The 26,187-nt window shown below is 43.3% G+C and overlaps 1 protein-coding gene across 9 annotated transcripts in view; it reads right to left on the bottom strand.

Annotated features, from left to right (window-relative positions):
- Positions 1 to 26,187, bottom strand: part of ABCA13 (ATP binding cassette subfamily A member 13) — a 395,893-nt gene that overhangs the window by 295,589 nt on the left and 74,117 nt on the right. For all 9 annotated transcript variants that reach the window (XM_047839515.1, XM_047839521.1, XM_047839537.1 and 6 more), the window contains 4 exons: positions 16,362 to 16,476; positions 8,032 to 12,816; positions 4,466 to 6,277; positions 279 to 385 (listed from right to left, as the gene is read on the bottom strand). In XM_047839515.1, coding sequence (XP_047695471.1) covers positions 279 to 385; positions 4,466 to 6,277; positions 8,032 to 12,816; positions 16,362 to 16,476 — 6,819 coding nt within the window. The remainder of the gene's footprint in view (positions 1 to 278; positions 386 to 4,465; positions 6,278 to 8,031; positions 12,817 to 16,361; positions 16,477 to 26,187) is intronic.

Below are 26,187 nucleotides of genomic sequence, written 5' to 3'. Positions count from 1 at the left end.
CTGAAGTCGGACGCTTAACCAACTGAGCCACCCAGGCGCGCTGGAGTTTAAGTCAAGGAGACAAGGATGCACGTTTTGTGAGCAAAGACGCAGACCAAAAGCCCAGCTGGGGGGCGTGGGGGCCACCCGCCTTGGCTGGAGAAGAGTTGCAATGGGTGGGAACGTGGGGGACCTGGGGGCCTCGGAAGTCAGGCACTGGACCAGACACACGGGGGTAACCCAGCCATCTCGCAGACAGCCGAACCCTGAACGTCGGCATGGGGCCAGGAGCAGCCCACCTGCAAGGATGAGGAACAGGTGCACAGCCAGCATCGTCACCTTCTGCAGAGTCGCCACGGCTTCCGGGGGTTTCCGAGGCTGCTGGAAAATCCGACACATGGCAACACTAAAGAAAACAATAGACAGTGGCCTTAAGGGGTGAACGGGTGAAAATCGGCGAGCCGCGTGCATCCTTCACGCACGCGACAATAAATGGTAACTCTACGCCTGCAACACTCGGTCCAGACACACAAATAGCCGTCTACACCTCGAGGAAACACGGAGTCTCCCGCCGTAGTTCGAAGCATCCACCCTGTGTCCACTAAGCCGGATATCCGCCCTCTCCTTGTCTCGATCCATTCTCAAAGGAAGGGGGTAAAGGATCAGAGGGTGGCAAAAATGAGAAGCAGAGGAGAAGGGCAGCGGAAAGGAATCTCGCGGTTGACCGTTTACGTGTGGAGAATTCACTGCAATGGATGAATCTGTATAGACGTGAGATTCTTATCTCTAAACAAACGCCTAAGGTTGTGGGGTATGTAGCATGAGTGTGCATGTGTGTGCACGAGTGTTGGGCTTTACTGAGTCCACTTGGAGGGGTTGGAATAACACAGACCGAACCAAAGTTTTCATACGCTGCTGTGATGTGAGTTCTGACCACTGGATTCTCCTTTTCTTTTTTTGGGTTTATGTTCATTTTTTTTAGTTTATTTATTTATTTTGAGAGAGAGAGAGAGAGAGAGAGAGGGAGGGAGAGAGAGAATCCTAAGCAGGCTCCGAGCTCTCAGCACAGAGCCTGATGCAGGGCTCAAATTCACAAACCGTGAGATCATAACCTGAACCGAAGCAGGATGCTTAAATGACAGCCATCCAGGCTCCCCCGGTTTTTCCTCTTGTGACGCAAGTGCCAGGCTCAACCTTTAACTGCCAACACGTCCATCTACCTCCAATGTGTTTCAAAAACACACATTACCAGCCACGCCACACTGAGGCACCTTGGTTTTCGAGATCTTGGATGATTTTTCCAACTGACCGTTCGAGCTGCTTGCTTTTTCTCCTCCCATGCTTCAAATCTCTTCTGTTTTATTTTTTTATTTTTTTAAATGTGTGTTTGTTTTTGAGAGAGTGAGAGAGACAGAGCATGAGCAGGGACAGGCAGAGAGAGAGGGAGACACAGAATCTGAAGCAGGCTCCAGGCTCTGGGCCGTCAGCACAGAGCCCGATGCGGGGCTCCAACTCATGAACCATGAGATCATGACCCGAGCCAAAGTTGGACGCTTAACCAACTGAGGCATCCAGGTGCCCCAAATATCTTCTGTTTTAAATTTGCCAACAGAGACTGAGCCTACAATACCCCAGGACCCCACCCTCAGCCCCAAATAAAGCGGAACCCCCAGCCTGCACTCTTTCCATGTATGACCTCCTTTTGTGACCCCACGTGGGCTGTGGGATTTCCGGAACTCGTAAGTCACAAACCATTACTTTTTCAGAGTCCCCTGGGCTCGCTGCTGAGGCCGTCACACAACCACAGGGCCGGTCCAGCCACAGTGGTGGTTCTCGAAGGGCTGTCCCAGCACACAGCGGCAACCCTGCTCATTTCTGCCGTCACACCGCTGACAAAGTGGGCCCAGGAATTCACATTTGCCTCTTGTTTCTTTTTTAACCCCAAATGGCTTTTGTCTCACTCTTAGATGAGCTTATACTCTTCCCACAATTCAAAGCCGTCCTCCAAATCAGACACAACCGAGCAGATAAACAACATCATCTGTGAAACACTTCTAAAAGAATTGAACAAAGTGTGCGTCCGTCTGTTCCTTCCTGCCCCCTCCATCCCCCACGTGGGTGACATTAACTGATTAAGGGCACACCTGCCCAAAGAAATTCCCTGAAATTCCTTGAAAAGAAATATGCGAGGTAAGCCCTGGAGATCGATTAAAAATGAAAGAAGAAAGGCATCTTGGATTCTGAGACCTCTGTGTTGAGTCACCCACTCTGGGACACATGCTGCTGGGACAGACACGGAGACGTCACATCTGAGTAAATGCCACATTCAGAATTCTCCAGAACACCTTGGCAACCAAAGCCTTGGGAGGCGGGGGGCAGGGGTTTAATGCAACTCTGTGTTTTTACAGCATCTTGTTTTAAATTTACTTTCCCCAGGCATGCCTGGGTGGCTCAGCCAGTTGAGCGTCTGACTTCAGCTCAGGTCATGATCTCATGGTTGGTGGGATTGAGCTCCGTGTCGGGCTCTGCACTGACTGCATGGCGCCTGCTTGGGACTCTCTCTCTCTCTCTGTCTATCTCTGTTCCTCCCCCACTACTGCTCTCTTTCTCTCTCAAAATTAAAAAAAAAAAAAAAGTCAGGCAAGTCAGACCTCAAACCCATGACCAATGGGATTACCTGTTTGGGGCACTTGAGGTCTTCCCCATTGAAGAAGCCGACGTTAGAAAGAGTGAAAACAGAGAGAAGAGAGGCACGTAATCACCAAGCAGGAGGACACTGGGAACCCAACCTTGTGACTCTACTGACAAAGTGGTGACCATACAGCCGGTTCACAGCCAGTTGGTTTCCAGTCTCGGGATAAATTCCCTCCCTGCAGAATGGGAAACGTCAGATGAAAACTGGGGTTGGTGGAGAAGAGGGCTTGCCAGGACCACCCCCAGCTCAAACGGAGACTCAGGGCAGCTTGTAAAGTCCCCTTCAGCATAGTCTGGGACCAGAGCCAACGCAAGGATGAGGCAAGGGCCTCCAAAGCCAGCACGCAAATATTGAAGCAGTGACAGGCCTTCATGCCGGGAGGCCCCTATTTCACTAACCAAGGAAACCCTTCCAAGCTCTAAAACGTGGCCATAGCAGCAGGACCAGCAGGAAACAGGTCAAGCTCTCTGGCAGGTGAGGGAGGGTTTGAGGGCACCTCCAATCTCTCCGTGAGACTAAGAGAAAGGTAGGAACAGGCAGGGACTGGGGACCATCCACACGGTTCCATCACACACAGGAAGGACGGACTGGGACAAAGCAGAGTCTCTGAGGCTGCACTACCCAGGGCACAAATCCTCCAACCTGAGGGAGCAGAAGCATCCAGAACATAATGAGTAACAGGACGGGAGCAAGGCCCCCCTGACCTGCCTCTCAGGGATAGAGGCACTGCTTGGAAGTGGATCAACCATAGCGCTGGGATGAATCTAGAAAGGCAAGAAGCCGGGGGGCCTGGTTGGCTCAGTTGGTAGAGCATGAGACTCTTGATCTCGGGATTATAAATTCAAGCCCCACGTTGGGTGTAGAGATTACTTAAAAGTAAAATCCTTGGGGCCCCTGGGTGGCTCAGTCCGTTGAGCATCTGACTTCAGCTCAGGTCATGATCTCACAGTTCGTGGGTTCAAGCTCCACATCGGGCTCTGTGCTGACAACTCAGAGCCTGGAGCCTGCTTCGGATGCTGTGTCTCCCTCTCTCTCTGCTCCTTCCTTGCTCATGGTCTGTCTCTTTCTCTCTCAAAAATAAATAAACGTTAAAAATTTTTTTAAATAAAAAAGCAAAATCCTGGGGGCCCCTGGGTGGCTCAGTCAGCTAAGGGTCCAACTTCAGCTCAGGTCATGATCTCATGGTTCATGAGTTTGAGCCCGGCATCGTGCTGTCGGTGTAGAACCCACTTTGGATCCTCTGTCCCCTTCTCTCTCTGCCCCTTCCCCGCTCTCACTCTCTCTCTCTCTCTCTCTCTCTCTCTCTCTCTCTCTCTCTCTCAAAAATAGATAAATAAATAAACATGAAAAAATAACATAAAATCCTTAAAGAGGGAAGAAGTCAACAGCTTCTTGGCCCTTTCCAGGGATGGTTACAACTGAAAGCAAGATTTTCTGCATGGTGTGCATAGCCTTATAATCTCATTTGCTTGTCACACAGTAATGACCTTTGGCAGCCAGAGCACATGAAGAGAAAAGCTGTGTCTGTACCTAGCCTGGGACGAGTGAATGGAAGAAGAAGTTTTTACTGTTGAAAATGAAAGCATGTACTTTCACACAGCGTTTAATAAACCCAAAGCATATTTGAATGCCAAATCATGGGTCAGGTCTTGAAGACACTGGACAGACACCAGCGTGCTATCAAGTTAAGTCGAGAATCATACTTAACCTGGTTTGAGGTCATTCCTGCACAGTCCTGTTTTGTAGTTCCTGCAATGGGGCAAAAAGGAAGTGAGTCAGGCGTTTTCTTACCTTTGATCCATCAGTGGGACCTCTTGCCAGCACTCCGTCAATGCAATTAGTTCCTTCAGGTACTTCTCGAAACTTGATAGAGGTTTGAGGATGTAAGGAAAATCAGCCATCACCTCCTCGATGCTCTCTTCTTTCCCCGATGTGGTATTCTTTCCAGTGGTTGCATTAATAAAACTCTCAAAGATGGGCTGGAACAATGTTCTGGTGGAGTCTACCCACTGAGAGTTGTTCAGGGGAAATTCTTTTCTCAAGAGAGCTATTCTCCTTAACATGATCTGGACTGATTGCTCGAGTTGTTGACGAGTTACATTCGGAATCAGAGATGCATTGGAAAACAAAGCTTCGCTCAGATCACTTGTTCCACCAGAGACCTCCCCAGCTGTCTCTATGGCTTTCAGAAGGTCATCTGGATGTTGAACCAATGTCAGCAACAGATTAAAGACAGACTTGTTATCCTTCTCTAAGTTACTCCAAAGAGCTTCCAAGGTGAGATCAATCGCCATTCTCAAGTACATCCCTATTTCCGTGCTGTCTCGTGATAGCATTTCATCCAAAAACAGGATCACTTCCTGGGTTCTTTCCCATTTAGTACCTTGAGGGAAACAATGAGTGGGGAGTGGACGAGGGTGCAAGAAGTCTATCTGGTTGATGATACTACTTATAGGAACAAAGCAATCCAAAATTTCTTCCCATAGGTTGACAGAATCCATGCTGAGTATTTGAGTTGCGTTATTAAAAGCTACCAGAAGAAGCTCCATAGCCCCCAAATTGATTTTCACGGAAGTTAAAAATTCAGCAATTTCTTCCGAAATATCAGAAAAGTCCTTGGACTGGTTCACATGAGAGACTGTGCTAGATGACGTGTTGACAATATCAGAGTCTTGTGAAATATTAGGTGTGATGCCAGTCATCCCAAAAGCCAAGTCAAGAAACGGCGTCAACAAGTTGTTTATCTTTTCAGATAGGAAACGGTCTACATTTTTCAAAGTCGTTATTTCATTCACAGCATTTCGAACACTTTGTTGCAAAACAGAATAGAGACTGTCAAAGAGTTTCACGGTGTCATTGGCACTAGAGATGAAATGGGCTTCAAAAATAGTGGCCACCTTCCTGGAAACCTTCTGGGCTAGCCTGACCAGTTCCACGGCGGAGTTCACCGAGGAGGCAAGATCTCTCATGTCGGCAATGTCCCGCACCAGCAAGGTCACAGTGTCAGTCATTTCCAACAGGGGATCCGGGGCACCACTTTCTCCACCAGCTCTTGAGAGAACACCAAGGAATCTCTTGGTCATTTCTAACGTTGTCCTGTTCCTTAGAGGGAATGAATTATTGATAAAGGAAAGCAGACCAGTGAGATTAGCAAGTATGACTTCTCGGAGTGCGGGATACACGTTACGGAAGCCTCTGTGAGGAGAGTGGGTGAGCGCGTCCATGAGCCGTGCTAGCTCTGTGGAAGTTTCTCTCACAAGCTGAAGGGCTGACCTGAGATCGTGATTGAGTTGGAAGAGGTCTTCAGAACTGTTCCCGTGGCGGAGCAAGTGACTCACAACCGTAAGAAACTCCAAATTATCTTCCGACTTGTTTGTCCCCGAGGTTTCCCTTGGAAGAGCACTAAATAAATCTCTCATGAACTTCAGTCCTCGATGAATATCAAAATGAAATTGTCCATTGTCTAAAATAAACGGCCTTTGGATGAGATGATGTATAGCGTCCTTTAAACTGGAGAAAATGCTCATCAGTCTGTCGTCTTTCAAGACGGTAAGAAATTGATCCAGTGACAGAATTTCTAGAATTTTATCCTTTGGGACAAAGCTATAAATAAATGTGTTTTAATTTCATGTTCAGCCGTGGGAAGATTAAAACCTAGAGTCACATTTTGGCTGTACAGGAGCATCATGGGGGAATCACACAGTCTGCAAGACAACATGCTAACACACCTTCCAGAAGGTGCCATTATTTGGCACCAAATAGTGAAAAGGGTGGAGAAATTTCACGCATAGTCCCGTCAGGATGCCTCAAACTTAGTCACTTCAAAAGGCACATACTTTGGCTTTTTAGAAAAGACAAGAAGGTGAAATCAATAAAGTGCCTCTCGCTGCAAGAGGGAACATCTTCCCGAACGTTCAAAGTCCTAGCAAATGGCTCAGATAGGTGATGGCTGTGATGCATCAGCATGGCTAGGCTGAGCGACAGCCCAAGAATCTCTTTGCCATGAGCTGTGGGTCTCCATGAGTGACACAGTGTCTTCCCTCATGACAGTGAAGGATAAAGGGAAGTGGCCAGTTTGCAGCATAAACACTAACCCAGGTGCCATTGGGAAGCGATTTTGCAGGTGCGATTAAAGCCCCTGGTGAGTAAACTCTGACTCAGTAAGACAGGATATCGTCCTGGGGGTGGGGTCTGACTTCATCGGGTGGAGGGCGTTCAGGGAGGTTGGAGGGTGTTCAGGGCGGGCGTTAAACTTCCCTGACCTAGCAACCCCAAATAGCCCCTGCCTTCCAGTCACCTCCCCTCACCCTTGACTGCCTCCTGCAGACAGTAATTTCCTCCCCATGCTATTCTGCCTGCTTCTAAGCGTGCCTTCCGGACGGCCCATTCTAGTGACTTTGCACCTGCTTAGCTGGCCACTGAAAGCACAGAAGCCAATCCTTGAATTAAATCCTTGTTCTGGTTCGATTTCTGTGGCTGAGCCCTGACTGATACAGACGTCACAGAATGAATTAGAAATTCCTTCCAGCCTTCTCACTGGCAAGCTTCGAATAGAATGAAAACAAAAACAAAAACAAAACAAACAAAACAAACAAAAAGGATATATGAAAAAAATTTAACGTGACTCTCGGTTTTAAAGTTTTAGAATTTTGGGGTGCCTGGGTGGCTCAGTCGGTTGAGCATCCGATGACTCTTGATTTCAGTTTAGGTCATGATCTCTCTCAGTTAAGGGGTTTGAGCCTTGTGTCAGGCTCTGTGCTGACAGTGTGGAGCCTGCTTGGGATTCTCTTTCTTTCTCTCTCTCTCTCTCTCTCTCTCTCTGCCCCTCCCCTGATTGTGCACACGTTCTTTCTCTCTCTCTCCCTCTCTCTCTCTCAAAATAAATAAACTCTTTAAAAAAGCATTTAAAGTTTTAGAATTTCCTCAATTCCAAATATAAACATCACAGGAGATCAACTGGAATAAAAATATTTAAACCCCTCACTTGTGATGAGACAGTTAATACATCAATTCAATTATGACCGTGTATATGCATCTACATATATAAGAAATAGGGCTTAAGTTCCACATAAAATAGAATTTCATAACTATTTTCATAACCCAAGAATGTAAGAAAGCATAAGCAATTAATTGCCAGGGGCTAGGTTTCTATAATGTGTTTCCTACTTAGATGACAATCATCAAAATTATCTCAGCTTGAAACTTTAATAAAATGTCCTTTAAGACAAAATTCATGCCAAAGGTCACTCGTAGGTGGTAGGTACAAACGCTATCACTGCTGTTGACATGCTCAGGAAATAAAGCAGATTGTAACGTGTGACAACCGTATTTACTATACCAAGCAAGAGTAGACTCACCTCATCTCTGCAGCGATGTCTTTGTGGAAGGCCTTCAGCAGAAGAGATAGTCTGTTCTCGGAATTTTCCTCCAGTAAAAATGAGAAGAACGTTTGCAAAAGCTGTTCCATGAAATCCACTGCACTTCTTGGAGGGAGGATTGTGCCGGCACCATTTCCTGAAGGAGTCTGGTTCAAGGTGAGGTTAACGAAATTCGTTATCTGAAGGTCAGTATCACTCGAATTTGAGGCTGCCTCCAGAGAACTCCCAGCTAACTTACTGATTGAATTAATTAGGACACTTTCAAAAAGGAATTGAACGAGCGACAAATTAGTTAGCTGCTCTTGGCTTAGCAGTTGTGTCAAATGGGCAACGTCAAGGTCACCTTCCCTAGAAATGGCTTTGAGAAAACCCAAAAAGGTAGCAAAATCTTTGATCCACACAGCTGTATCATCAGTTGCATTCTCATTGGCTGTCAGAAGAAATAACGTCTCAATCATTCTAGAGTCATCTTTGTTTGCACGTTTATGGAGCCAGTTTTTCATGCCCAATAGAAAATCTTCAATGATTTCTGATGTTTTCAGTGACAAGGACCCCAGGCTTTCAAACACACGGGCAAGTTGCAAAGTTATATTATGAACAGTCTCTGAACTGATCATTTGAATTTCTTTGTTAATTTCAGAAAGCAGGTGTCTGATAGGAAAGTCGTGGCTTAGCTCTGTCATGATTTGTTCAACCTCAAGCCACAGTTCCTCAAAGTAAGAAGAGTTATAAGTCGCTTCACTTGTTTTAGTAAACCTTGATGGTGCTTTTAAACCACTGTCCGTCACGTTAGCATCCAGAAACATCACAAATGGAGAGTCTACAGAATGGGCACCATTTTCTAGGGGCCGATCCCCAGAAGGCAATTTCATGATCCTCTCCAAATTTAAGGAAATCTTATTTTGAACAGATGCCTCTGTGCCTTCGTTAATGTTGAGGATCTTGCTTAAATTGGCTAGTGTATCAAGAATCTTTTCATCTGGTGCAACTTTTGTAAAGCTAACACTTTTCAGTGTTGCTATGATCTGCGAAGCAACTTGCTTTAGGGGGCCGCTGGGACAAAGTTCAGAGATGCCACCGTTGCTTTGATTTCCAGAAGACGGGACAAACGGTAACACTTTATGCCAAAATTCTTGCATGGTTTTTACAAGTGAAGTTTGAACGTGGAAGACTTCGGACAGCTCTAGAAAAATGGAAGTCCAGTCCACTAGTTCATGAATGACACAGACCATCGTCCTAGAAATCTCCTCCTGTGAGCCTTCGTCTGAACATTGTAAACCTCCGCCCACGGGAGAGAGGTGGAGCAGGTCGAGTACTCTGGCCACTTTGCTATAAAAGGAAGAAGACGTGAGCTCGTGGGATCTACAGGCTTCTACCTCGGGATCTTGCCTCGATCCAGAAGTCGTGTGATTCCAGCACCAGACCACAGGAAGGCAAGTTAAAGCCTCGGAAAGAATTGCTGGTTTATCTGATATTAATTCCACCGTGTCCAAAAGAGTTTTTATCACAATAGCAAAGTCTTCCTTGGTGATATTTGAGATGCTGATGCCATGAAGGACAGTGAACTTGTAGACATCCTCGAGGATTTCTGTGATGTTTTTGTCAACTCCTCTCTGCAGGAGCTTCACAGCATGAGGAAGCACGTAGTAGGCGTCTACCACTGCGTTAACGTCATCCTTCGGGAACAGGCGTGAGAGCTTGAGCAGGTGATTGACATTCCAAGAATGTGAGCTGTCCACAAATTTTTCCAGCAAGCCAACAAGCAGGTTGGCCCCCAAACGACCAGGACCCAATCTACTGACATTCTTAAAGAAATCGGTTAGCGCTTCACTCATTTGTACAAGTTGGTCGACCAGTAGGTCTATGTCTGGCTTCTTGAGGGTACGCAGGAGAGAAGTTACCTTCTTGAACACTTGACTATTACCTGCATCTCGTGGAATGTTGTGAAGAACTGAGGGTGTCAGGGAGTTGAACACATCCCTCATCAGTTGGATACCAAGTCCTACAGCTTTCGTGATTTTGTGCGGATTCATTTGTGGTGGATGTTGGAGATCATAAGAGAAGTTGAAGGCAAGGTAACTGGCTAACTGATATAATGAATTGCCCAAGCTGTTGACATCCTTTTCTTTTAGACTGGTAGCAAATACATTGAAAAGCTTCTCGGATGTAGAAGAGGAGTCACTTTCTAGGATGTGAGTGGAGACAGCCTTCATAAGTTTCTGAACTTCCTTCCCCAGAGCTGCTAAATGCAGCCAAAGATTTTTAAATCGGCTAGGTAAGTCATCTGACATTTCTATGGGTCTTAGAACGAATCCAGTAAAACGTTTCCAGTGGGATTGAGATACAAAATCAAAGTCTCTTGTCAAGTTGTTGATAATCATCCTTACTTGGTCTGTGGAATCATTTAAAAGAGTTAATAAAATCTCTAATTTAGGTACCTTTTCCTCTTCAAAGACTTCAGTGAGTATCACATTTAGGAAATCGGTTACATTTTTCAATACAGTATTCACACAATCTGGATCTGACATGTTGAACGAACAATGAGGGTCCTTTATATTCAGCATCCCAGTAACAAGCTTCAATGTAGAGTTAATTTTGTTCTCTACATCTCTGAAACTCTTCCAAATGCCCTGAGGATAACCTTGTGAAACACTGGAGTTATACATCATGTACAGATGGTTCATGATATCTACCAATGCAACGCACCCCTTCCGTCTGCTGATTGTGTCCTTGGAGGAAAATGTGGAATTTAACATGGCCAGAATATGTAATGTCCTCTGTGAGGTATTTACATATAATAAGCCATCTTCCAAAATAAACTCGGTAACATTTTGGAAAATATTGGCACAGGACAATAAATCTTGGTCACGTGACACATTTCTAAGCAATAACATTGTTTCTCTTAGCTCGTTGATGACACTTTCAAACTTCATTCCATGATTTGTGAGGTTATTTGAAAGAAAGTGATTTAACAATTGTACATCTCTGTCGATGTATTCTGAGGTATCGCTTAACTCCATGAAAACGTCAAGCAGAGAATATAAAAACTCTCTGCTGGCATTTGTGTTTAATGGAAATGTCTTTAGCTGACTCAGGACAGTCTCCATGGTGAAAAAGGATTTCTCTACTTGGTCGGGGTTAAGTGACTTTACACTAACTAAGGCATCACCCACTACTACCCAAAGATCCCTGAGACTCAAAAACTCATCCCAATCCTGAAAGCCATCAGCTTGGGTTACATTTTTAAACAAATTCAGTATGAGTCTGGCGGGGTGGTGGGTAGGAAACATTCGTTGGCAGCTTTTAGAAACTTTCACATCACCTTCCAATTCATCCAGAAGCTGAGTGAGGCCATCATGAAGAGGAGTGTAAATATTCACGCCAAACTTGAATATCTGAGATATGCTTCCCCAGATATCAGTCCACATTTGGAGCCACGAGACGGTGCAGCGAACAGCCATTAACTCATTGAACACACTGCCATTCGCGGACAGGTTTGAAAGAATTTGTGCCCACGGAAGAATAAATGAAGACCCTCTGTCTGTTGAATAATTCACGGAAGAAACGTTTTTACTATCCAAAGCAAAGCATTCATTACCCAAAAGGGCTTCTACTGATCCGTTGAAGAACTGGCTCATGTACTGAAAGAAAGAAATACGGAAATCCTCGTTGGCCACGAGCAGCTGTTTGAGACCTGTCAACGTAGCATGAATCACTTCCAATTCGGGGCCCTGTGTGGACACCAGGGATTGGGCCTGAAGTTCCAAGTAGTTAAAAAATGAAAGCAACTGCTGACAATAAGATCCCTCCGAAATTCCCTCGAGCACCCCTGTTGTCTCATATAAAAATGCAAATGCTTCACTGATGTTCTGGAAATGAAATTGCTTTATGATATCCAAAATGTGTTTTGAGATTTGTGCAAGGGAGGGTAGCAAAGAGTCTGTGCCCTGAATGCTCAAGAATTCAGACATGGATTGGAACCAGGAAGAATAAATCTGCAGAAGCAAAGCTGAATCTTTGTCCTGGAAGACGCTGAGATAGAGCTGAGTCAAGATTTTAGCAACTTCTCGTTTTTCGGGTTCAGGAAGGGCTGATAAACGCTCAGACAGGTTCCGTAAAGTGCAGACTACATCCAGAGCCTCTGAGACTTGGCCCTGCCTCAGAAATCCAAATTCATAGAGGCTGCTTAGGACCGTTTCACATAAATGTACAAAGTCCATTTTCACAGATGGCGATGGAGGCCAATCTGAATGGAACAACTGAGAAAAGTTAAAGCTTTTGATAAGAACCCTCTTGTCTTCTGGAACAGAAAAGTTAAGACCTGTAGTCAAGGTCTCCAGTGTGTCTCTTTCTCCTTTTGAAATGCCATCCGTCCACAACTCCAGGAGCTTGGGATTCATTTCAGAAAGTACTAATTCCATAAATCTCAAAATATCATTTGATTCCTTCTCTGTCCAGATACTTTCAAGAGCTTGTGCTCTTGAGATCACTGCTTTGCCAAGTTCCAGAAGTTTCTGAGTATCAAGAGCAGATGGGTCTCTCTCTAAACTTCTCGAATGATTTACCCACAAATGGCTTGTGTTCAGAAGAGTCTCGGTGGGAGATGGGTGGTCACGGGATTTGGGAACCCGGGGCGAGTGGAAAGGATTAGGCAATAATTTCTCCAGAAATCCCACCAGCAATAAAAAAAAGTGCATTTGCTCGTCCTCCGGGGAATGCAATCTCTTTTCCATCAGGAGAAGTTCCTTGGAGGAATTCAAGATCCTAAAAGATTAGCAGAATTGTTTTAGTATCCAAAAATAAATTAATAAATAAATTCAAGACAAATCCAATTATTCAACTTTTCAGGGTAATACTCAGACTTATTTAGAGTAAAACATAAATGAAGGATTTACCACACAATGTAGGGAATTAAATTAATGTGAGCGCTGGAAGTGTTTTACAAATCCAAAATGCACATACATGTGTTTAGCTTAAAATCTGCTTCCTGCACCAACAACAATGGATTTTAAGTTACTTTAGTCCACGATTTCACATGTAGGATTGTTCAAGGTAAGTTTGCTGTGTATGCTGGAAAAATCTCGGGTTTTGATTCCTTATTGTGTCTCACAATGTCTTGGCTGTAGGCGGAGTCCAAATGGCAGAATGTGTCAGAAACCTCCCCCTATGATTTATGGATGGACGACTGTTGGAATTGCCTGTTCCAAAAGCAATTCCTGTGTTCATTAAACAATGCTGGCACTTCCCACTATTAGAAACTCATTAATTTAGATAGTGTACTTTCTCTCCAGGGGTTAACTTGTAAAATGCAAGGAGTTCTCAAAGGAGCAACTCAGGGGTTATGACAAAGTCCACACTCGCAAGAGAAATCCACACTTAGAGGGGAGACTGGGTGGCTCAGTTGGTTAAGCGTGTGACTTCAGCTCAGGTCATGATCTCGTGGTCCATGAGTTCGAGCCCCACGTCAGGCTCTATGCTGACGGATCCTGGAGACTGCTTTGGATTCTGTGTCTCCCTCTCTCTCTCTCTGCTCCTTCCCCACTCATGCTGACTCTCTCTCTCAAAAATTAATAAACATTGAAATAAAAGTCAAGGGTACCTGGGTGGCTCAGTAGATTAAGTGTCCAACTTCGGCTTAGGTCATGATCTTACAGTTCCTGAGTTCTAGCCCTGCGTCAGGCTCTGTGCTGACAGCTCGGAGCCTGGAGCCTGCTTCGGATTCTGTGTCTCCCTCTCTTTCTGCCCATCCCCCCTCTCATACTCTGTCTCTCCCTCAAAAGTAAATAAACATTAAATATTTTTTACGTAAATAAATGAATGAATAAACGTTAAAAATGTTTTTCAATAAATATAAATAAATAAATAGAAGTCCTCACTTGGGAAATGTACTAACTTCCATTAACTCAGGAGCTACCTGTCCACTTTATATATATTTATATTATTTATATTTATATATGTATCTATATTTATATATCTATCCAAATTTATATTTATAAATATATTTATATTTATATAAATATTTATTTATACTTATATCTATATCTGTATTATATTCATATTTATATTTATTACAATATATGATATAATAAATATTTATTATAATATATATTATTTATATATTATACAAATTATATATATTATTTATATATTATACAAATTATATATATTTATATTATATATTAAATATATATTATATATTTATTTACATATATATCATAAAATTTATATAATTTATATATTATATATAATTTATATATATTTTATATATTGTACATAATTTATATATAATTTATGTGTATTTATATATTATATAATTTATATATAATTTATATATATTTATATATATAACTTATACATATTTATATATTATATATAATTTATATATTTTTTTAATATATTATATATAATTTATATATATTATATATATTTTTACATTTAATATATAATCTAGTTATATATACTTATTATTATATATTATATGTAATATATATTATAATAGATACATATAAATATAATATATAGCATAAATATATAATGAATATATATACACAAATATATATTTGTTATAAATCTATATTTATTTTTATATGATTATACGGCTGGAACAGGACATGGCCCAGGGTTTCTATTTCCAGGCCCAGTACTCTTCATACCCATCACGATTAATGTCCATCCTTATTTTTATTTCTTCACTCATTCATTAGGTCAACATCCAGTTACCTAGCATCTATCATGACAGATACTATGCCAGCTGCTCTGGGTCTACATCTATAAAATGAAACATGCCCTCGGAGCATAGACAGACGAGGTTTACTGCTGTCTTTCGAGGGCATCTAAATATTTGAGACTTTCAGGAGAGTAAGGTATTGTAAATCCAAACTGAACAAGGGACTCTCTAGGGGGTGTGTCCCGTGCTCTTTCTCCTTGGTCCACTAACCCCCAAGATTTAAAAGTTTCTTGGGGGAGCTCCTGGGTGGTGCAGTCGGTTAAGCGTCCGACTTCAGCCAGGTCACGATCTTGCAGTCTGTGAGTTCAAGTCGCGCATCGGGCTCTGGGCTGATGGCTCAGAGCCTGGAGCCTGTTTCCGATTCTGTGTCTCCCTCTCTCTCTGCCCCTCCCCCGTTCATGCTCTGTCTCTCTCTGTCCCAAAAATAAATAAACGTTGAAAAAAAAAAATTAAAAAAAAAAAAAAAGTTTCTTGGGAGTGACAGTTCCTAGGTCCAGAGAGATGTTGAAGAACGGCTCTTGAATTTTGCTGTGCACCTGGAGAATTTCTTAAATCTACAGAAACCTGGTTCCTACACACAGTCAATGTCTAGCGCTTCTGGGAATTTGTATTTTTAGCAAACTCCATAGAACAGGTTCCATTCCTGAGTCTGAAAGTTATGCTCTAATGCAAAGCTTCTGTCCCATCTCTTCCCAGCACACCCATGAACAATAAAGTGTGCTTTAAACTGTACACAATATTCAGGGCACCCGGCAGATTCAGTCAGTAGAGTAGGCGACTCTTGATCTCAGGGTTGTGAGTTCAAGTCCCACATTGAGTGTAGAGCTTACTTAAAAATAATAAATAAATAGGGGCGCCTGGGTGACTTAGTTAAGCGTCTGACTTCGGCTCAGGTCTTGATCTCATAGTTTGTGAGTTCAAGCCCCACGTCGGGCTCTGTGCTGACAACTCGGAGCCTGGAGCCTGCTTCCGATTCTGTGTCTCCCTCTCTCTCTGCCCTTTCCCCACTCATGCTCTGTCTTTCTCTCTCTCTCTCAAAAATAAACATTAAAAAAAAATTTTAAGTAATAATAAATAAATAAAATGAAAGACTCATGTTTTTAAAAATTAAAGAAATAAACTATATAAAATATCCATAATTATACATAAAAATTTCTACCACAATGCATATGTCAAAGTAGCAGGATAGCATATAATCTGGTAGATTTAATTCCAAAGATCACTTCTCTCCTCAAAAGTCTCCAAAACTACCAGAATCTTAAATCACTGATGCCATGACTCAAGCAGGCAACTAGATGAGACTATTTTCCAAACATTGCACTTTTTGGGGTATCTATTATAATTCATGCTTTTCAGAGACAATTTTACTATTTTCATCTGTTTTTCTTTTCAAAATCCGTGGAAACATGAGTCATATACACTCTATGGAGCAAATGTTTATTGAACACCTAATATGAAACACTGTTCAGTAGCCAAATAAGGAGCTCACATTCTAAAGCAAAAGCATTTCCTACAACTAGATTCTGCTTGTCTTCAGGTAATAGTTACATAGAAACCTGGAAATTGGGTTCTGAAAACTTACCTGGCTACGGAAGCAGCTGGAGACTTGAGTAAGTTACTCAAAAAGTCAAAATAATTATCAGTGATGATTTCCCAGTCCATGTTTTCTTCATAACAAGGAGATTCCTCAGAGAAAGCTAAATAGAATGGCATTACATATATCGATCTCAAGTTGGAAACAACAGTCAAATCTGCCAAAGCAAAAAACACTATAGTGGTTCAGTTAATGTGTTTGAAAATATAACAAAGAAGGGTTAGAAATCCTTGTGATCTGGCTCCCACTTCTGGCCAACACCAACTATCCTTGGCCGTCAAGCAATGGAGACAGTGATCCATAGAAGACAGAAAATAAACAAGGTAAGACCCATGATTATCCTATCTATTGCCTTCAGGAGAGCATCCAGGCCATGACACAGGAGGTGGAACTGAGCTGGAACTGTCAGGCGCCCTGAGCAGAGGGGATGAAGGTTAGAGTCCGGAAGACGGCACAGACACACAGAACAGACTCCCAGGAAAGACAGAGACATATAGATGGAGCCCCCGCTGTCTGCCTCCTTCAACTATCCAGCTGAGGACAAACCAGTGCATGCAGGTGACAAAGCACCCGGAGACCAGGGAAAGATCCACCCAAAAGGATTCCAGAAAAGTATCCAGGGATCACATGGGCCAGGAACAAATTCTCTTTCCATCAGCCGGACCGGAACAATCCACAATCTCACGAGACAATGAGTACAAGACGCACGATGAGTCTCGCCTCAGTCCTGGGGAATATTTGCAACCGCACCGAGTGTCGCTCCAGTCCTAACAAACCTTAAAAGCAAGATCTGAAAGGATCAAACTGTTTTCAAGAACATAGGAAAAACAGAATGGCAAGCAGGAAACAAGGCGAACCTCAAAATGTTTGGCATCCAATCAAAAATCACCGGGCATGCAAAGAAGCAGAAAAACGTGACCCAGACTTAGGAGAAAGAATAATCAATCAAAACTGCCCCGAAAGAGTGTGGTACTGCCCAGAAGCAGACACATAGATCAGTCAAACAGAATAGAGACCTCAGAGATAAACCCATGCTTCTATGGCCAATTAATCTATAACAAAGGACCCAAGAGTACACAATAGTGAAAAGACAGTATCTTCCGTAAATGGGGTAGGGCATAGCAGACAGCTATATGCCAAAGAATGCACCTGCACCACTTTCTTACACCACATACAAAAATAAACTCAAACTGCACCGAAGATCTAAATGTGAGACCTGAACCCATAAAACCCTTGACAGAAAACAGAGGCAGTAAACTCTTGGACATAGGTCTGAGCAGTATTTCTTTGGATCTGTCTCCTCAGGCAAGGGCAACAAAAGCAAAAATAAACTATTGGGACTACATCAAACTAACAAGCTTTTGCACAGCAAAGGAAATCACTAACAAAACAAAGAGGCAACCTACTGAATGGGAGATGATATTTGCAAATGATATTCGCAAGAGGGAGCTAATATCCAAAATATATAAAGAACTCATACGACTCAACAACAAAAAATCTGACTTGAAAATGGGCAGAGGCCTGAGTGGATATTTAGGCTGAGTGATTTTGGCTCAGGTCATGATCTCACAGTTTGTGAGTTCAAGCCTTGTATCGGGCTCTCTGCTGTCAGCACGGAGCCCACTTCACATACTCTGTCTCCCTCTCTCTCTGACTCTCCCTTGATGTCGCTGTCAAAATTAAGCAAACACTAAAAAAAAAAAAGGCAAAACTTTTCAGAATGGATAAAACCAGACCCAACTGTATGTTGCATATGAAAATGCACTTGAAATGAAAGACATAAATAAAAGTATAAGGACAGAAGAGACATACCACCCTAACACAAAGCAAAAGAAAGCACTAAAGTAGACTTCAGATGATAATATCACTGTAATTTTATATTGCTAAGGCATCGAGGAATCAAGACAGAGTAGTTCTAAATGTTCATGGGCATTATAACAGAGCCTCAAAGCACATGAAACATCTTAGCCAAAAGGCCGAGAAGCGATACAAAGCACATGAAACAAAAACCAATATAAAGTACAAGGAGAAATCAACAAACCCACAGTGACCGTCAGAGATCCCAACACGCCCTCCGATAACTGATACGACAGGAAGACAAAACATCAGCAAGGACACGAATCTGTAGAACACCATGAACCAACATGATCCAACTGACATTTAGCTAAGACACCCCAGCCAACAACGTGATACATATTCTCAAGTACATACAGAACATTTGCCATGCCAGACCATATTCTAGACCAAACAACAGAGCTCAGTAAGACTTAAAAGGATTTTAGTCATATAAACAATGTTCACTGACCAATTAAATTAGAAATCAATTAACAGACATGTATCTGGAAGATCCCAACCATTTGGAAACTAAATAACACACTTTGAAATAACTCATGGATCCAAAAAGCAATCAAAAGGTAAATGAAAAAGTATTTTAAAACTGAATAAAAATCAGAGAACCAAATGGCAGTATTTGTTGGATATGACTAAAAACGTACTCAAGGAGAAATTTATACATTAAACACCTACACTGGAAAAGTATAAAGGTCTCAAATCAATGACCTCCACTTCTGTGGTAAGAAACTAGAAAGTCAGTGAAACCTGGGGTGCCTGGGTGGCTCAGTCAGTTTAGCATCTGACTCTTGATTTCAGTTTGATTTTCATGGGATTGAGCCCCATGTCAGGCTCTGTGCTGACAGCAAGGAACCTGCTTGGGATTCTCTCTCTGCCTCTCCCCTGCTCGCTCGCTCTCTCTCTCAAAATAAATAAATAAATATTAAAAGAATAAGTTAGTTAAACCTAAAGTAAGTAGAATAAAGAAAAAAGTAAAGATCAAAGTGAAAACTAAGGAAATAGAATAAAGGAAAATATTGCAGAAAAATTAACAAAACCAAAGGCTATTTCTTTGAGATCAATAGTATTGATGACCCTCTAAAGCAAAGTGATCAAGAAAAAAAGAAAGGCACAAATTACCGAGAACAAGTATGAGAGGTGATATTACTACAGATTCGATAATATTAAGAGAATAATAAGGGGGGGCACCTGATGGCTCGGTCAGAAGAACGTGCAACTCTTGACCTCAAGGTCGGGAGTTTGAGCCCCATGTTGGGTGTAGCGATTACTTAAAAATAAAATCTTTTAAAAAATATCTTTTAAGGGGCGCCTGGGTGGCGCAGTTGGTTAAGCGTCCGACTTCAGCCAGGTCACGATCTTGCGGTCCGTGAGTTCGAGCCCCGCGTCGGGCTCTGGGCTGATGGCTCAGAGCCTGGAGCCTGTTTCCGATTCTGTGTCTCCCTCTCTCTCTGCCCCTCCCCCGTTCATGCTCTGTCTCTTTCTGTCCAAAAAATAAATAAAAACATTGAAAAAAAAATTTAAAAAAAAAAAAAAATATCTTTTAAAAGAGAATAATAATGGAATACAGGAAAAAAACACTATGACACTAAAGTGGACAATTTACATGGCAGAGACAAGTTCATTGGAAGACACATTCTTCCAGAGCTTACTCAGGAAGAAACCGATTACCTGAATAGTCCTATTAGGGAAATTGAATGTATAGTTTAAAAACCTTCCCACGAAAAAAGCTAAAGGCCGGGATGGCTTCACTACTAAATTCTACCAAATGTTAAAGGGAGAAATAATACCAATTCTACACAAATTCCTCCAGGAAATTGGAAAGGAGAGGAAACTTCTCAACTTATTATATGAGGCCAGGATTTCCTTGATACCAAAATAAGACAAAGACATCAAAGGAAAAGAAAACTACAGTCCAGCATCCCTCATGGAACAAATGCAAAATGTTAGACAAAATTTTAGCAAGTTGAATCCAACAACATATGAAAAGGTAAAATATGTTATCAAGGGGGGCTTACTTATCCTAGTTATGCATCTCAATGTAGCATCTCAAAAGCTTCAAAAATGTTAAATACATAGGGATAACCTGAGAAAAGATTTGAAGAGTACTACAACGAAATTGCTAACAGAAAACAGGGGCGCCTAGGTGGCTCAGTCAGTTAAGCGACTGACTTTGGCTCAAGTCATGATCTCGTGGCTCGTGAGTTCAAACCCCACATCAAGCTCTGTGCTGACAGCTCAGAGCCTGGCATCTGCTTTGGATTCTGTGTCTCCCTCTCTCTCTGCCCCTCTCCTGCTCATGCTCTGCCTCTCTCTCTCTCAGAAATAAATAAACATTAAGAAATTTTAAAAGAAGAAAATAAATAAGACATAAACAAATGGAGAGATACACCGTGCTAATGAATCAGAAGACTACGTATAGTTAAGAAGTCATTCTCCCTAAATTTATCCAGAGAGTCAACTCAATCCTGGTTTAAATTCCAACAGAATTTTGAGAAACTGAGAGGCAGATTCTAAAATTCAGATGACCTAGAATAGCTAAAACAATTTTTTCAAAGATATTATTTTTTTAATTGTTTATTTATTTATTTTGAGAGAGAGAGAGAGAGTGTGTGAGCAGGGGAAGGGGCGGAGAGAGAGGAGAGACAGAATCCCAAAGAGGTTCTGTGCTGTCAATGCAGAGCCCTACTCAGGGCTCGATCTCATCAACTGCAAGAGATAATGACCTGAGCCAAAATCCAGAGTTGGAGCTTAACCGGCTGAGACACCCAGGCGCCCCAAGATTTGTTTTAAGTAATCTGTATACCCAACGTAGGGCTCGAACTTACAATGCCAAGATCAAGAGTCGCACGCTCCACTAACTGAGTCAACCAGGCCTTGCTAAAACAATTTTTTTATTTTATTTTACTTCATTTTATTTTAATGTTTATTTATTTTACTGAGAGAGAGAGAGAGAGACAGAGACAGAGACAGAGTGTGAGCGGGGGAGGGGCAGAGAGCGGAAGACACAGAATCCAAAGCAGGTTCCAGGCTCCGAGCTGTCAGCACAGAGCCCGATGCGGGGCTCGAACTCATGAACCGCAAGATCATGACCTGAGCCGAAGTCAGACACTTAACCGACTGAGCCACCCAGGCACCTCTAAAACAATTTTTTAAATTTTTTTTAACATTTATTTATTTTTGAGACAGAGAGAGACAGAGCGTGAACGGGGGAGGGTCAGAGAGAGAGAGGGAGACACAGAATCTGAAACAAGCTCCAGGCTCTGAGCTGTCAGCACAGAGCCCGACGTGGGGCTCCAACTCACAGACCGCGAGATCATGACCTGAGCCGAAGTCGGACGCTTAACCGACTGAGCCACCCAGGCGCCCCTAAAACAATTTTTTAAAAGAACAAAGTAGGAAGGCTAACACTGATGCTAAGACTTACACTAAAACTATAAGAATCAGGGGCACCTGGCTTATTGTTATTATATTACACTCAACTGAGTGTAGAGATTAGAGGTTAGTTCATGTCTAAGTAGAAATTAGAGATTATTTAAATAAATGGATAACTGACATATAGAAATAAGAGTACTTACATCAATAAAACTCAAAAATTAAAACTTCACTAATCGAGGTCGTGTGATATTGGCATAGAGACCAACAAACACACCCCTGGAACAGAAGAGGCAGAAAAGACCCATTCATGTGAATAATTTACTTAACAAAGGGACAGAGATAATTCAGTGGAGAAAATCTTCACAACAAATCTTTCCGAAGCAATTGGATCTCCATATGCAAAAAAATAATACTCAGTGTACACCAACATCATATACAAAAATTATCTCAGAATCCATCGTAGACCTAATTTAAAACTTGTAGTTGCTGGGGCGCCTGGGTGGCTCAGTCAATGGAGCATTCGACTTGATTTCGGCTCAGCTCATGATCCCAGGGTCGTGGGATCGAGCCCGAGTTGGGCTCTGCACTGGGTGTGGAACCTGCTTAAGATTCTCTCTCTCTTGGGGCACCTGGTTGGCTGAGTCGGTTAAGCATCCGACTCTTGATTTCGGCTCAGGTCATGATCTTACAGTTCGTGAGATCGAGCCCCGCATTGGGCTCTGCGCTGATGGCTCTGAGCCTGCTTGGGGTCCTCTCTCTCCCCCTCTCTCCGTGCCACCCCTGCTCGTTCATGCGCTCTCTCTGTCTCAAAATAAACAAATCAGGGGCGCCTGGGTGGCTCAGCCGGCTAAGCGTCCGACTTCAGCTCAGGTCACGATCTCACAGTTCATGGGTTTGAGCCCCGCGTCGGGCTCTGTGCTGACAGCTCAGAGCCTGGAGCCTGTTTCGGATTCTGTGTCTCCCTCTCTCTCTGACCCTCCCCCGATCATGCTCTATCTCTCTCTGTCTCAAAAATAAATAAACGTTAAAAAAATTTTTTTTAAATAATAAATAAACAAATCAACAAATCAACATTAAAAAAAGAAAGAAATCCTAATTTGAGGCAAGTAATTTAACCTTTCTGGCATCTATTTCACAAGCGAAATCACACAGGGAAAAGGAAGGTAGTAACAATCGTGAAAATCAGCACGGGTATGTGTGATTCATAACAGATTTTCGAAAGGGTAATGCTACCAAAAAACCAAGCCATGTCGAACAAGTTTTCTAAACAAAAGAAGAAAACATAATCCACGAGAGTCTACTCCCTGGCTGCTGTCTGTGACTCATTATAATGCTGGCACTCATTTCTGTGCGGAAGGAAAGGAATGCCTCACGCAATGGCTACAAGTCCCGTGCTAGCCATTTACACACATTATCTGATTTAGTCCTCATAAGAACCCGATAAAGCAGGCCAGATAATCCCTGTTTTCCCAAGGAGAAAACTGGTTACAATGGAAGCCCAAGTGACCTGCTCACTAAACTCTGCACCAGAAGCAATGTTTGCTACCGAGCTCATCGGCCTCCAAGAGCCATCCGTCCAAGTCCGGGGCACCTGGGTGGCTCAGTCAGTTAAGCAGCCGACTTCAGCTCAGGCCACAATCTCACAGTTTGTGGGTTCGAGCCCCGTGTTGGGCTCCGCGCTGACAGCTCGGAGCCTGGAGCCTGCTTTGGATTCTGTGTCTCCCTCTCTCTACCCCTTCCCCACTCATGCTCTGTCTCTCCCTGTCTCTCAAAGATGAATAAACTTAAAAACAAAAAAAATTTTTTAAAGAATTTGACCCCTATTCCCTCATAGTTTTCTACCCGCCAAATTCTCCACACTCTCTAAGTGCAAACAACTCACGTCCTGCCCGTTACTTGTCATCACCTGCTCTGTGCCCCAGCACCCTGAGCTGACACCCATGTCTAGACTGTCCATCTCCCCGCTAACCAGAACTCTTTTGAGACTTTCCATCTAGCCCTGGGATCTCTGGTTAACAGTGATCCGCATCCTTGTAGCCATTGAGCTTTACAACAGCCTAGCTCAGCAGACATCGAGCCTCTTCTGGACCACCTCCAGGGTACCTGTCCAAGGTTTTCCCTGACAACATGGAAGGTTGGACACGCGCATTCATCTCTATTCGTTCCCAAAGCATCCCTGAAATGGCAGCAGAGAACACAGTGAGTAATCCCATGGATAGGAAGAGGAGAAAGAGAGCGGCAGCCGATGGGAACGATCGGCACCAAGAAGCAGGAAAGGAAGTGGACAAGAGGCCTCAGCATTGGCGGAGAAGCAGGGGCTTCAGCTCCCGCCTGCAGAGGGAGAGGACTAGGAGAGGGGAGCGGACCTTCTTTGCGGAAAGCCCACAAGTCCCCTGCGCCGGAGGGACAAGCGTCTGCACATGATTTTGACTGGGGGGTGCAGGGCTAGGGGGACTGAGAATAGATTGGACGACACTGTGAACAAAGAGGAATGCTGACCCACGTCCCCTCCAACACCCCGCCAGGCCACTTGTCTAGAACAAGACAGCAAACCAAGAAAGAGAAAACATGAGACGCAGGTAGCAGGGTTCCAACACAGAAAAGCAAAGGGATAAAGGCAAAGGAATTCCCAGGAAGGGATGCCCAGTCCTTGAGGACCACCAAACTACAAAGACCAAATGCAAAGACCAAAGAGGGTGAAGCCAAAAGGACCAAAAAAGAGGACATGTATGGACCAGCTCATATTTTTGACAATATTGCTATTATTTGACAGGTTTCGAAAACTTGGGCTGAATGCCCAAGAGGTAAAACCTCGCAGATGGGAAGGACGAGACAATCATCAACTCAGGAAAGACAAAATGGCGTACAAGAAAGCGTACATATTCACGATTTGCCACACGGTTGAGACACGAGCACTATTCACGTGGAACTAGCTCCCTAAACCCTTCGTGTTGAATTAGCCAGAATGTGATAAAACCACATTGGTAAGATGGGGAAATAAACCCATATGGAAAAGAGGGACACATAGAAGGAGTAGCCAGCCCCCATCTGGCTCCGTCGGTAGAATATGAAACTCTTGATCTCGAGGTTGTGAGTTCGAGCCCCACGTTGGGCGTAGAGATTATTTAAAAAATGAAGTCTTTAAAAAAAGAAAAAAGAAGGAGTAGTCCTCACCTTCCATGTGGGAAGTCAACAAACAGTAGCTCACTATTTAAAAAATCAAGCATTTATAGGTCAGGCACGGTATTTAGAAAGACACAGATCAAAATGCCGAGCTGAATGAGGTTGCCTCACTGGAATGCGAGAGGGTTGAAAAGAGGACCTCTGTCTTCATTGTGTCCCATACTTGACCTTTTAACCTTATTCTAAGTATTAATTTGATACAACTAAAAATTAAATTAGAAAAAAATCTCCTCCTCCTCGAAAGGTGGATTCTGAACTCACACTCCTGAATGGATTGCTTCTGCCTTGTGGAAGCACTTTCCCCTACGGCGCCTGATGCAAAAGAGCGCACTCCCGGCACACCAGGGAACACACACTTTAATGTTTATTCTTCAGTGTGCTTCACATGCAACACACTTCACACACTCTGCTAAGAAGTCACTTGCTAAGTCCTCATATGATTATGCCCACTTATGGGTGACGAAGCTGAAATTCCCAACCTGATGGCCAGTCGGTGGCAGAGCCAAGGCATGAAACTAACCAGGTTGCCTCCAACATCCAAGTCCTTTACCAGCTCACTCTTCACCCCCCAAGTGCTTGCCAGGACTCAACCACAAGCCACAGGTGGAAGCCTTGCTCTGTCACCCACGGGCTGGGGACACGCACACCAGCCTTGAACAAGAACAGGAATGGGCAGTTCTGCAGATGGCAGGGCCAGACTGTATTAGCCCAACCTTTCCACTAGAAACATCTAGAAAAGATAGATCATGTATTTTAAAGATTTTTAAAGTCGTTGAAGGCATCACACAACTTTCAAGGCCATGAGTATTTGTGGGGCCCGGATCCAAAGGGCAGGTAAAATGAAGCCCCCTAAAGCCACTTCTCCATCAAAGGCCACAGCTCCTTCCAAAAACAAAGGCAAGGGCTAAGGAGCTGAGAAGTGAACGAGACTTTCCAAAGTCTCACAAAACAAGGAGAGAAATTGGAATTCAGGGCCAGGAAGGAAACAATGTCTTTGGTCGACACCACAGCGTCATGTTGGGAACTCAAAGGTCTACATTCTAGCAGTAAGAACAGACGACAAACAGGTGAGATCTCACAGACACTGACACCAGGCTTCAAAAAAAATGAGGCAACTTCCAGCTGAATTAAGGTGAAATGCCCCCCACTCTAAATGCCTGTTGAAATAAACAACCAAACAAACAAAAAGCCTATCTGAAGGATGGAAAACATCCAGAGTATCAAATTATCTCCATAACTTTTAATACATAATGTCTGGAATAGAGTCAAAACCAAGCACATAGGGGCACCTGGGGGGCTCAGTGGACTTCAGCCCAGGTCATGATCTCACAGTTCTTGAGTTTGAGCCCCACATCAGGCTTTCTGCTGTCAGCACAGAGACTGCTTTGGATCCTCTGTCCGGCCC

Source organism: Prionailurus viverrinus, chromosome A2 (assembly GCF_022837055.1).
Source record: "Prionailurus viverrinus isolate Anna chromosome A2, UM_Priviv_1.0, whole genome shotgun sequence".
Lineage (NCBI taxonomy): Eukaryota > Metazoa > Chordata > Mammalia > Carnivora > Felidae > Prionailurus > Prionailurus viverrinus.
This window is presented reverse-complemented; position numbering and strand designations above follow the sequence as displayed.